Genomic DNA, 13814 nt, shown 5'->3' with positions numbered 1-13814 from the left:
AGGTCCCATGTAGTGGGGAGGGCATTCACCTTCATTTTTAAGTTAGTTTTTCTGGATGTGCAATTCTAGTTTGACTGGTTTTTGTTGTGGTGGTGGTTTTGGGGGGTTGGTTGTTTTGTTTTGTTTTTTTTTTGAGTATTTTAATAAAGGTGTCACTCCAATGTCTTTTGGCTTGTGTAGCTTCTGCTTACAGCAGATTAGACAATGCAGAAGGAAAAAAATTCAGTAAACCTGAAGAGAAAGTAATAGAAACTATCCAAAACGAAACACAGAAAGAAAAGATTAAAAAAAAGAGACAATTTGAGTCCTTTGCCTCCTAGCCCTGCTCCACCTCGTTTTTGTTTTAATAGCATATTAGCTCTGATTTAATTATTTCTAAAATGAAAGATATGAAACAAATTCATCTGCTGAGAATTGGAAGAATCCATTGGGGCCTGAGGAGAATAGAGAAGGTATGAAAGAACTAACTAGAATTTGCATTAACTAATAACATGATGGGTGGCTACAAGCCTCAGGAGAATGGAGACATGAACTTAGAGTAGCCCATCTTCAGTGCTGATTCTAGATGGGACTTTATGAGGCAGGAGAACACTTGAACCATCACTCCTCTTATATGGATTCACAGACCATTCCTCAAAAGGTTTGGCTCAAGAATGGCAAATTTGCCATTGCTATCCCCTGACTTTCTGGCAAACATCACTAATCAATTATAGAATTTTTCTGCTGAGCATTCCAGTTAGCCACTGCCAGTTTTCTCTTGAGATAAAACCAACTTTTCTTCCTGCTTCTTGACTCACAGTTCATGAGATCATGTTTATTACAGGTTACTAATAAAGAATTTAGGCCAACCAAACCCTTAGGATACCATCTTAGGATTCTACAGGATAACTTTGGAACCTCAAAAAATGGCTGTTCAGGTCTGGTTAAGACCAGGGCAAGCCAGGCCAAAGGGTAAAGGTTGAAACTGATTGTGTTTTAAAACTTCAACTTCCATATGAGACCAAGGGAAGAGATATCTATTTGGTACAGGATCTAAATTTTCTAAACGGTACAACTCTACAGTCAATTTGTTCAAACACCACAATTGCAAGGAACTTTGAATAGGAAGTGAGATACGGTAGGTTAGTATAGGCTGGAGTGAAATAGTGACACATCCCAGAGTAATTTGGGCAGATAATAAAAAATATATTTACAGTCTCCCCCTCCCCAGCCCCGAGGATCTGGGGGAAGGTGCGGATGTATTGGACATCCTCACCTGGACTGGTGTTGATGTTGTCACAAACATTGGGACTGGCGGTTTGATGTGCTGAGCCCTCGATCATGGGACTTGCCCTTATGAAGCTCGTTGCTGCAAAGGAGATTCTAAACTTGCATATAATTGTGCCTAAGAGTCTCCCCCTGAGTACTTCTTTGTTGCTCAGATGTGGCCCTCTCCCTCTCTAACTGACCCATCTCGACAGGTGAACTCGCTGCCCTCCCCTCTATGTGGGACCTGACTCCCAGGGTTGTAAATCTCCCTGGCAATGCAGAATATGACTCCCGGGGATGAACGTGGACCCGGCATCATGGGACTGAGAGTATCTTCTTGACCAAAAGGGGGATGCAGAATGAGACGAAATAGTTTCAGTGGCTGAGAGATTTCAGATGGAGTCGAGAGGTCACTCTGGTGGACATTCTTACGCACTATGTAGATAACACGTCTTAGATTTTAATGTATTGGAATAGCTAGAAGTAAATACCTGAAACTACCAAACTCCAACCCAGCAGTCTGGACTCCTGAAGACAATTATATAATAATGTAGATTACAAGGGGTGACAGTGGGATTGTGAAGACCTTGTGGATCACACCCCCTTTATCTAGTGCATGGATGAGTAGAAAAATGGGGATAAAAACTAAAGGACAAATGGGATGGGATGGGGGGATGATTTGGGTGTTCTTTTTTCACTTTTATTTTTTATTCTTGTTCTGGTTCTTTCTGATGTAAGGAAAATGTTCAGAGATAGATTGTGGTGATGAACGCATAACTATGTTATCATACTGTGGACAGTGTATTGTATACCATGGATGATTGTATGGTGTGTGAATGTATTTCAGTAAAACTGAATTAAAAAAAAAAAAAACCTACAGGCAGGAACATGACTGCCAGGGATGAGCCTGGACGTGGCATCATGGGTTTGAGAAAATCTTTTTGACCAAAAGGAGGGAGAGAGAGGAAACAAACTAAGGTTTCAGTGGCTGAGAGATTTCAAATGGAGTCGAGAGGTGACTCTGGAGGGCATTCTTATGCACTATATAGATAACCCTTTTTAATTTTTAGTGTGTTGGAATGGCTGGAGGGATATACCTGAAGCTGTTGAACTGCAACTCAGTGGCCTTGATTCTTGAAGATGATTGTGTAACTATGTAGCTTACATGGTGTGATTGTGTGATTGTGAAAATCTTGTGGCTCACACTCCCTTTATCCAGTGTATGGACAGATGAGTAGAAAATGGGGACAAAAATTAAATGAAAAATAGGGTGGGATGGGGGGGATGGAATGTTTTAGGTGTTCTTTATTACTTTTATTTTTATTTTTTTGGAGTAAAGAAAATGTTCAAAAATTGATTCTGGTGGTAAATGCACAACTATATTATGGTACTGTGAATAGTTGATTGTATACTGTGGATGATTGTAGGGTATGTGAATATACCTCAATAAAACTATATTTAAAAAAAAAAAAGGCTGTTTCTCACTGTTTTAAGCTTGTACAATCCTGTAAGCTAGTACTCTGAAATTTAATAGGTTTTTAAAATTGTTCACGACTGACCTTTTGCCCTTATTTCTTTCTCTAATTTTATGTGTTTTTAATGAGAAAGAAGATTGAGCTAATAGTTCAAAGTTATGTAGCTGTCAGAATTTCAGGGCTTAACATTTTATTCATTGCTGATTCTTTGCCAATGTATGCTTTACAGATGGAACCTTAGCAAGTTAGTATATTGCTCAGTTGAAATTATAGAAGCATGTTTAAAACTCGTAACTAGTAGAATGATTCTCTTTTTATATTATCTTTTGTTTTTGCAGCTGGGAAAAGCTGATAACATCTCTCAAAAATTCAGAAAAAAGTCAAAAATAAAGGAAATCAAAAGTGGAGAAACAAGTGCTCAAAATATGACTTGTTCTTCCTTTAGTTCTTTGTCAAATGCAACATATGAAGAAGAGTATTATTTGGATACTTTGCAGAATAGAGGAGACAAAGAATTAATAAAGAAATTTTCTCTCAATTCAGAACTTTTGGATTCTGAGTCACTCACAGAATTGCCCTTAGTTGAGAAACTCTCCAGTTGCAGTCTGTCTACCCCTTCTTTGTTTTCTGATAATAACATGGAAATATTTCACCCATCTCAGTCTACTGCAGCCTCAGTTGCCAATGAAACATCTTTAGTTTCTTTGTTGGAAGATCCTACCGAACACTTGGATTTAGATCGTAAGGAGGTCTGTAATAATGAAACCATATCAGTGTCTTCTTACAAAATTTGGAAAGATGATTGTTTATTGGTGGTCTGGTCAGTTGTTAATAAGAGTGGTTCAGAATTGAAAAGTGCCAACTTAGAAATTGCTCCTGCAGAAAATTTCAAGGTAAGACAATGAATGGTTCATCATTTCTGCCTTAACTGGATGCTGCTTAGTATTTGTGCTGTTGGCTCTTCTAATGGTTTATAAATTTCTTCCCCATTCTTCTTGCCTCTCTGGCAAAAAAAGAAAAAAGTGTGACAAATTTTTTATTATTTTGAGTAGAGAAGAATTATTTATAAGAGACAAAAGGAAATATGATAAAGATTGTATTGGGGAAGCCATAGATAGAAGTGAATTGCGATAAAGCATAGATGAAGAATGAAGGCTCTGAACTCAGACTGCTTGGCTTTGAATCTTGCCTCTGCTTTTTATTAGCTGTGTTACCATGAATGAGTTATTTGTACTTTGTGCCTCAGTTTTCTTGTTTGTAAAATGAGAGACCAATAGTGGGTACCTGTTACTGTGAGAACTAAATAAGACAGTATCTGTAAAATGCTTACTGCAATGCATGGCACATGGTGTTATTAATGTATTATTTTCAATATGTATTTTGTGTTCTCTTTTCCTGTACTCTTTAAATGTCTCATTCACTCTTGTCATAAACATCCAAACAAAATTCTCAAAGTATTTACTAAAACAAAGCTTATGTAAATCCAGTAACATCAAGGAGTAAGAATATTGAAGGACAGATGTGTTTACTGTTTATTTAATTTTTCTCTCACTGATTTATTATTTTATACTGAGTGCTCATGCCTCAGTACTGAATTTTCTTCCCTGGTTCCAAGAGAATGTCATTGTGATTTTCTTGTTTGTGAATATCTTCTTTGTAAATTTCTTCTTTGAGCTAGAAATATGTTAAATGAGAGATTGTCTGGGCCGCTGACCAAAGCAGAAGTTCTTTACTCTAGATGTACATTAGAAACACCTGTGGAACTTAAACCAACCACCACCTCACCCCACCCCAAAATAAACCCAATCCAGTTGCCTGTGGTCTACCACCAAAGTTTGAGTAAGGTGGAGAATTAAGGGAAAACACTTGCATTATTCTTTTTAAAGCCCTAACTTTAAAAATCTGGTGCCAGCCAGAATTGAGAGCTACATGGTTTAGAGTTTAGTAATCCCTCTCTTTTTAAAATTACGCAGAGGATTTAATTGTAATGCTGTTTCTAATATCATTTTGACCTGCATGCTATTAAATATCTGTGCTAGTGAACTTTTCTCAAGTTAGTTGTGAGGCATCTTTATAATGTAATTTGTTACTAATTTCTCACATTAGTATGCTTTTGTAAATAGAAAATTGGTATCCATATAATAGTCTGTTATTGATTCAGTACTTTTATTTACAGATCACTGAGCAACTTGGATCCTGTTTACCTGTAATAGAAGCAGAAAGCACCAAAAACTTTCAACATATTGTGCAGTTGGAAAAACCTTGTACAGAGGGCATTCTTTCTGGTTTTGTAAATTATCAAATGGTGGATAATCATTCTGTTCAGCTGGAATTTTCAGTAACCTTATCACTGTTAGATTTTATTAGGTAAATATTTTGGGTGATGTTAATTCAAGTTACTTATTCAGTCAGCACATACTTATTAGGCATCTTCTCTGGACAGAGACGCTATGCTAGATGCTAGGGATTATTAACAACTAAAAAGTAGGTATGGCGCCTACCTTTAGGGAGCTTCCACTCTAGGGAGAGAGACGTTGAACAATCACATAAATACATATATAATTATGAATTGTGCTATAAAGGGAAAGTAAATGGCATAAGGAGAGATTATTATGTGCACCTGATTTAAGTTGGAATAGGTTGGTGACCTGAGAAAATATCTGGGGGAAGTAACAAACTGCGATAACTTCAGAGACTCCTTTTATCTTTTTTTTTTTTTAAGTTTTAAAAATTTTGCTTAATTTGTGTTTCATTCCATTAATTCTTTCATAAAATCTGCTCATTAAACTTTAGAGATCTGTAAGAAAATTACTCAGCACAATTATTAAACTTTTATTAAACATACAGTAAGTATTTAGCATTATACCAGGCACTGTTTATTATTTCCAAAATAATTTAAAACAATCGTTAATATGTTCTCTTTTAGTTTTATAAATTTATTTGTACTGTGTTCAAACATTATTTTAAAGGAAGGTTGCCTGATCCGAGAATATGGAATACCAGTAATAATCTGTAAAAGTAGTCTAACCTCCACACATCCACTTGTATTACACTACCATAATTTTTGCCCACTCTTTACAATCTTTTAATAAAACATGTCTTTCAGTCTATAAAACAGTATTTATGCCCATGGTGCTATATAAGTTAGAATCCGGCCTTAAAAAAACTTATATTCGGTGAAGGTATATCCCATGGCAGAGAGCATCAGTAACCTGAAGAAGCACAGTATATGTAACATAAATAGTTCTTCTGTATATATTAATAAAATTCTATATCCCTAATTAAAACTTTTTTCTCCTGATTATAAAATTAATACATACTTACTAAAATTCAAATGTTATACAAAAATGTAAGCAGAACATAAAAGTTCCCTGTAATGCCACATGCAAAGAAACCCAATGTTAACTGTTTGACCCTTTATTTGGGAGCATTTTTTTATACATTTGTTAAAAGACTTTCTTCTGTTCTAATTTATTTAAGGTACTGGGTCTTTGTATTGATAATATTTGACATGACTCTTGATAGTTATCTCATTATCCCTAAGTTCAAAGTATACATGAAAGAAAAGGTTTATATTCCATTTGATGGATTAATGAAATTAATTGGTAAAATCTTTCTGGAATGACTACTACTCAGAAGAGAAAGAACTGGGTGATTTTATGGAAAAGATGTTTGCCATATAGTAACATCGCCTGCATTCAGTATTTTATCATATTGGATGATGATGCTAAGCATTCTAATCATCACTGGTTTAAAAAGATTAATTTTGTGAGATAAGCATTTACAAAAATTATTAGAATGTGTATGTCTTTTTCTCATGTGTTCCTTGAAATGTATTTGTTTAGAATCATTTAATTCTTTTGGACATAAATGTAATTTTTAAAATTATTTTCAGACCATTAAAAATTTCTACTGAAGACTTTGGCAAACTCTGGTTATCATTTGCAAATGATGTGAAGCAAAATGTAAAAGTGCCTGACTCTCAAGCTGCTCTGCCTTCTGCCCTAAAGACCCTGCAACAGAAACTAAGACTTCATGTTGTTGATGTTATAGGTTCGTAAACTTATGAAAGGGCAGTCCTATGTTTATAGGGGCTTTCTCATAATCAGAACACAAATTAACTCTTATAAGTATCAAATTTCTTAGAGCTTTATTTCCTATTATGAGTATCTTTCAGATAAGTGTGTTGTTCAGACAGTATTAAAGAATTTTCATTTTCATTTTGTTGTAGGCAATGAAGGGCTGTTGGCGTGTCAGCTGCTCCCATCCATTCCCTGCCTGCTGCATTGCCGAGTTCGTGCTGATGTATTAGCCCTCTGGTTCAGATCCTCCTGCTCTACTCTTCCTGACTATTTACTGTATCAATGTCAAAAGGTGATGGAGGGATCCTAGCAGAAGCTGTGCTTACATTTTACTCCATCAAAATAAAAGGTTTACATAGATAAAGTTTTTTACCAAAGTAAAAAGAACTCATGGTACTTCTAATGAAAATGGGGATTATTAGGAATTTTGTTTTGTGTTTTCTTTTATGATGCCTGGTCAGAAGATCCCCAAGAAACTCTATCCCTAACCTTTTACTCAGGATTGTACAGTATGTTTGGGTCCCAAAAAAGTGACCTAAGCTAATGTTATAAACTGCTAACGATTTGTATATCACTTAGTATAGAGGGACTGAAAATATTTATTTTGTTATAAATAATTTTCTAGCAAATTTACTTTAGTGCTAGCTCATTTGTAGTAAAGCCAAGTCTCAGTACTCTGCATTAGTGGATGAGGGACATGAAATTAATTATCCCAAACCTAATTTTATTTGGCTTTGGAATGCAGTGTATGCTTTTTTTGTGGGCCAGCCAACACTTTCAATTATGTTTTGATTAGATCAGTTTTGAACCAAGTTGGTCTAGCACACATTAACTGTTGTAGTGTATCCATAAGCATGCTGGATGTTGGGTGGAACCAATCTGTGTTAAAATACTTTTTATTATAGATAATTTGTTACACATAATTCCAGATGATTTGACTATAAAATTTGTCTTCTTTTCCAGCTGCATTTATTTTTAAATTTCAAAGAGAATCACTGCATTCTTATTTTAAAAACTCAGAGCCATTTATAAAATATCATATAGAAACAAAACCCCTAAGAGCATAGACAGTACCAAAGCAAACAGATATAAAATGAGTTTTTAGTTATGGCACACATCTTAGTCAATTACCGCTTAGGTCCTTTGGACAATTTAAATTTGGGATTAGGGCTTAAATGGCAAAACCATCCTTCCTGGCCTTTCGATCCACTAGGACTTAATGGATATAGCCAAAGTGATGACTGTCTAAGAATACCGTTCAGATTCTTCAGTAAAATACGACATTTTCAAGTTGTAATAATGTGCCTATATGGCCTCTGTGAACTATTATCAGTAAAGGAAAAGGTCCTAATATGAATGCTGGACCAAAATACATTGATGTTAAAAACTGAAATAGTATTTTATAAAATCTTATGGTGCTGTGGAAAATATTTATTATGTCACTTTCTGGCATTTCACCATGGAGACCATTCAGGTAATACTGTTTCAAGTAATTGCAGTTAATAATCTGGTTGATTGGTACTGTTTACCACCTAGGGAAGGAATGCTGGTTTTAGGTTGTCTCATTAATATTTGTTAAAGATGCTAAGAGGTTTCTCCAGAGTTGAAAAGTTTCATTAGTCATTTGTGTCTAGAATATTCCTCCCAAAACAAAAGCAGTATTTTTTTTTATTTTATTCATTTTTTAAAAATGTAACATCTTGTTACTTTCATTCTTTTAAAAACATGCAGTAGAACCTTGCTACAAGAACAAAATGTAACTGGAATTTCCTGCACATAATAGGTTTCTTCTTTTGAATAGAAAATCAGATTCATCAAGCTCCCAGCAATGTTATGGTGAAGGGAATGTGTTGATCATGGGGCTGTGGTGGACATTGGTGGGACACAGCTTCCTCTTTATCCTTACTCTGTCAGCAGGACTTCCCCTCCCCTCTTTACCTGATTCTGCTGTTACTCTGACAAAGAAAGAGGAAATCCCCTCTCTGCAAAGGAAGGCAGCGTTGGGGCAAAGTTGGTGCTTCAACGTTTTATGTCCTTACTTCCATGTATTTGTATGGTCATTGAGGCTGGGCGAGTGTGGAGCAGTGTGTAAGATGCCCAGCAAACTGATGGGTTGCTGTCCGGGAGAGATTTACAACAAGTTATTGCTGCTGCTTTGTTACAGGCTGTATTTATGAGTGACAAAAGCAGTTGTCATGAGAGACATGCTTGGCAAATAGAGCTGTCTAATGAGGGGAGATGTGTAATGGAAGGTTAAGGTTTGGGAGCATAATTTTGGGTCTGCCAAAGGGTATGTGGTGTCATTGTGTTCTTTCTAAACCCAGAAAAGCGGGGTAACAGGGTTTCTACTGAAATGTTTAGTAGAATATTTATGATTTTTATATTTTATGATTTTAAAAAGCAAGTAATAGAAAAGAATATATTTTAAAGAACTTCAGAGCAGTTTATATTCTGCCTGAACTCACTGAATTTTTTAAGTTCTAAATCAGGCATCACCAACTTTTTTGCATAGTAGGGAATATGACTGTGAGGTAGAGAGAATTTTTTGAGTGTATAGACTCATTCTCTTTACTTGATAATCATAATTTGTATGTCAGGTAAAGGGGCAACAACTGGGGCAAGAGTTATAGTGGGGATGCTTAGCTGTCTTGAGTTCTGTGCCTGGCATCTTGCTGAGAATGGAGACGGTGGCAAGTGTGAATCTGCAGGAGAATAAAGAGAAACCTTTTGAGCAGGCAGAGGAAGAAGGGTTAGTCTCCCTGTGAAATGGTCCCTGTGAGGAAAGACAGATCAGAGGCTCAGGGGAAAGTGGGCCCAAGTAAAGGATCCTGCTAGAGAAACTGCAGATGGAAGCTGAGCAGTTACCAAGTGCTGATGTGCCAAGCATGCCAAGAACAGCGTATGCTCTGCACAGGAGCATTATTTTAAACAGCACTCTCCTATCATGTATCAAAACAATTGTGGTAAAAGTGCAGTATTTTTTTTCCTTTATTTTATTTCATGTGATTAATATTTTTAATATTGAGCTGTGTTATATTTTTATGGGTAGAGGTGGTCTTTGTCTCATGATTATAAGCCACTGAAAGTGCACTGAACCCTATCCATGTGGCTTTAAGGTGTTTTGCTGTGTTCAGAATTTAGGAGGGAAAAATGCAAGTGAATAATAATAGGCATTAATTTCCTTATTTTGGAGTTGAATTCTGTAATTTGAAAAAATTCAATTAAACATGATAAATACGAAGTGGTGATCTATTCTGTTTTTTGGTCTGTATGTTATTTATTATCTAAATAGCTAAATACTAAGTAATACTATTTAATCAGCAATTTGATAGGCATTAGCGGAAAAAGGGCAAAAGCAATTGGAATAAGATGAAAAGAATAATTTACTCATTACAGTCCCAAAGAATTTGGTCTAATTGAATAAAAGTAAAGGTATTGCTAGTCCTTTGTACAATATTTAGAGAGAACTTTGTGGGCTTCAGACAGGTTAGTGTGTGGATTATAATGCCTTATCCTTCTAGATGCTCCAAGATTCAGGAAACAAGGTAAATCAGTTGGAAACTTAGTGACCAAAGAAGCTGAGTCACCTGGCCTTCTCTGTATTGTGTATACTAAAATACAATGCCAGATCCTAAATGGAATTTAAACTCCAGTGTTTTATGCCTCTTATTGGCTATAGTGAATTGCAGGAAAAACTGAAACTTGAAGCCCCATCTTTGGGGGATTGAAGGAAAAGAAGGTTTAAAAGCAGCATACCCACTGCATTGAAAAAAAATGGAAAAGTAGGCTGTTAAAGGGAGCCTGCAGTCAAATGGACCAGGGTTAATGATCATGTAATTATCACTTGTTTATGTGAATACATAATGAGAGACTGAGTTTTTTATGCTTAGGAACTATGTGTGTATTTTATGTTCTTTTTGCCTTATACATAATAGGCATTCATTTTATTGAATGATTGACAAGAGAGACCTTTTCAACCTAAAATAAGTAATCTGCGACCAGCTAATACCCAGGGATTGATTTTATAAATAAATTTTATCCTGTGGCTCTCGCAGAAGAAGTAAAGAGATGCAGTCTGATCTGGTTTATAGATATAAGTCAGCAGAAAGGGGTTCCAGTGAAAATACTTACACAGTTTGTACCAGATGGGGGAGAGGAAGTTTGATGAGACCTCTGCCAGCCTGAGGTTTGTCTTATAAGAACATGACATACCAATTAAAAGATACTTTCTGCAAATGTAATGTGGTTAGATAGAAATTACTTGGGTGGAGGTGGTGTGGGGTGGACTTTTCTGTATTATGGTATATGACCATAAAGTTTTATTGACCTGAAAGAACTTGTTATAGAACAGAAAGTAGTGGACATTTGATAAGGGAAGTTAAAGATAGTTAGCTAATGAATATGATAAGGCAGACTTACCAGCTAAATAACATCATATATTTCTTTAGAAAACTGAACCGTATGATAATGGAGAAAGACAGCTAAACATCAAGTCAACAGTATCAGGAAAGCTGGGAAGGAACATGCCCTCTGGGATAAAGTTGGAAAGTTTGAGTTACTTAAAAGGAAATGTGTTTCATATGCATCACAAGGGCACTTTTTATGGTAGATGCATGGATCCAAGGTAGGAGTGCACCCAAAAAGTGAGTCCCAGAGAACCCTGAGAACTTCAGGAGTATAGCCTGGATACAGAAAGGATGGGGCTGCATATGGGGAAAGTGCAAATAATGTCATAGACTGAATTTTTTGAAGCACCATTAATACTGAAAACATAGTGAGACCTTTAAGTGGTTGTAGCTAGACTGTGGACTTCTTTCCAAGAAAGGGAATCAATTTCCTTTAGTTATTTTAAACTATTTTGCTAAATGGATGAGTTACTTTTCCTTCCCCAAACCATTAAACTGCCAAAGCCACTAAATGGCTGACCTCAGTTTTTTCCTGATGGAGTCTGGATAGAGACTGAAGCCCAGAGATTATTTGTGTTTCAGTGAGAGAAAAATGCTTAGAAATCTATTTAATTGTACACCTCTTCCACCCCTTATATTATGGGACAAGTAGAAAGGATGAACCAGACATTTAAGGAATGATAACAAAGCATATATATTCCTTGAGGGAGGAATTTGGTCTGAATTACTACCACATAATTTAATGGAATTAAGGGCAAACCCATTGGCTAGAACAAACTGGTCTTCATTGGTGATAAATATCAAGGTATGAGAATTTATTTTTTTTCCCAGCTTAGATATTGATTAATGGTCGATTGGGTTGTTGGGTTAATAGGATTGGTTATTAGGTTAATTGGGGGAGTTTTCTGAAAAATGAAATGATTTAAACACACTATTGGACCACTCTTCACCTATAGACAGAATAAGTACATCTTAGAAGCCAGAAGAACCTGGGTTTTTATAGGTAAAGCAGGAGGGGTCCAGAATGTAGAGATACTAGGCCTTAGCAAACTCTTACTGTTTATAAAGAGGTGGGACAAACATTGACTGTTTTGCATATCAAAGCACTTGACAGAATCACCGATCTGTGATTCTGAGTTTCTCTGAATGTATCGTTTCTCTCACGTTGCTTTCTTAACATGGATTTAGATTTTGTTGAAGATAATTAGGACATTGAATGCCATTTTCACTTCTTGTGATAGTTTGCCACCATGAATAAAAGCAGTCTAACGGGAAATATCTAAGTTGCAATAATTTTTTTTTAATTTTATTATAAAAAATTTCAAACATATACAAAATAAACAATAGCATAATGAACCCCAGATACCATCAGCCAGTTTCAACAACTGCAACATATCTGCCATTCTTGTTTCATCTGTACTTTTCCACTCCCTGCTCCCACTAGGTTATTTTTTACAGTTCTTTTATTTGCATATATTGAAATAACACAAATCTTAACTACTTAACTTTATCAGTTGGATACATCCATATAATTACATTCTATCAGGCCATGAAACATTACTGTTATCCCAGTAAGTTCTTTTTCCTCCCTTGTCAATTCCTGTACCCCATCATCCCCCTACCCCAAGGCAACTACTGTTCTGACTTTTTTTTTCCCCACTATAGATTGGTTTTTACTGTTTCAGGCAGCTACAGTTAGGGGGTGTGTGGCAGTCCAGGGTTCAGAACCCCACATCCCTTAGAGAAAAGGGTGGAGGATTGAGCATGCAGAGGCTCACATGACCAGAGCACAGACATTGAAGGTCATTGAGTCTAATCACTGTTGGTAATCAACTTTCATGAGAATCAGCTGAGGCTTCTTTGTAACCAGCTCTCACAAGGCTCTGCTGAACTATATAAAGCACTCCTCTTCCCCTTGTTTGCATGGATCATTGACTTCCATTTCCCAACCAGCGGCCATTGCGAAAAATCCTCCTGTCTGTAAGTCCCTAATTAAAACTCATGGGTAACTTTTTGCCTAGCACGTTCTTTGGGTTGAGTTGGGTTGGAGCATTTCATGAGCCAGCCAGGTGACCAAAGAGCTGCCGGGTGCAGGAGGAATGAGTACTGGGAAAGGGGGCTCCCCAGGGGGAATCCCGGGATTGCCTGCAGCACCCATGTGGGGTGGGGTGGCTATACTCCTAGACCAATAGACCACCCAGGGGGCATAGAGATGCTTTTAACTGGCTGGACTAATAGCCCTCCTGCAACAAGCCGCAGAACAGTTGGGATTTCACAAGAAAAAGGAAAGCTGCCAGACCACCTGGCCACTTTTGGAGGCCTTGCGATCAGCTGTGGAAGAGGCCTTGATGGCTAAAGCAGCAGTTTGCTGCCTGGAAGAGGCACTTAAGTTAGAGAGGGATACGCAGGTAGCCAAACAGGAAAGATGCTTTAAATGACAGGCTATGCTGAGTAGATAAAAATTTGGAAACATTAGCATAGCATGTTATGTTCCTTAGGAGGAAGTTACCTAAGATTCAAGTAAGATGTATTCTAACTTCCCCTGATTGGGATCCCAAAGTTTGGAACCCAGTGGATTTTTCTTCAGATGATGAGGATTCCCT

The 13814-nt window shown here is 36.6% G+C and overlaps 1 protein-coding gene across 4 annotated transcripts in view; it reads left to right on the top strand.

The window, feature by feature from the left end:
* AP4E1 (adaptor related protein complex 4 subunit epsilon 1) overlaps positions 1 to 10046 on the top strand; it is a 106902-nt gene extending 96856 nt beyond the window's left edge. For 3 of the 4 annotated variants that reach the window (XM_037833981.1, XM_037833982.1, XM_037833983.1), the window contains 4 exons: positions 3062 to 3616; positions 4900 to 5090; positions 6619 to 6776; positions 6955 to 10046. In XM_037833981.1, the coding sequence (XP_037689909.1) occupies positions 3062 to 3616; positions 4900 to 5090; positions 6619 to 6776; positions 6955 to 7115 (1065 nt within the window). In that variant the 3' untranslated portion in view covers positions 7116 to 10046. The remainder of the gene's footprint in view (positions 1 to 3061; positions 3617 to 4899; positions 5091 to 6618; positions 6777 to 6954) is intronic. The other variant, XM_037833984.1, reaches the window with a different exon arrangement.
* Positions 10047 to 13814: the final 3768 nt, after the last annotated feature.

This window comes from Choloepus didactylus, chromosome 4 (assembly GCF_015220235.1).
Source record: "Choloepus didactylus isolate mChoDid1 chromosome 4, mChoDid1.pri, whole genome shotgun sequence".
Lineage (NCBI taxonomy): Eukaryota > Metazoa > Chordata > Mammalia > Pilosa > Megalonychidae > Choloepus > Choloepus didactylus.
This window is presented reverse-complemented; position numbering and strand designations above follow the sequence as displayed.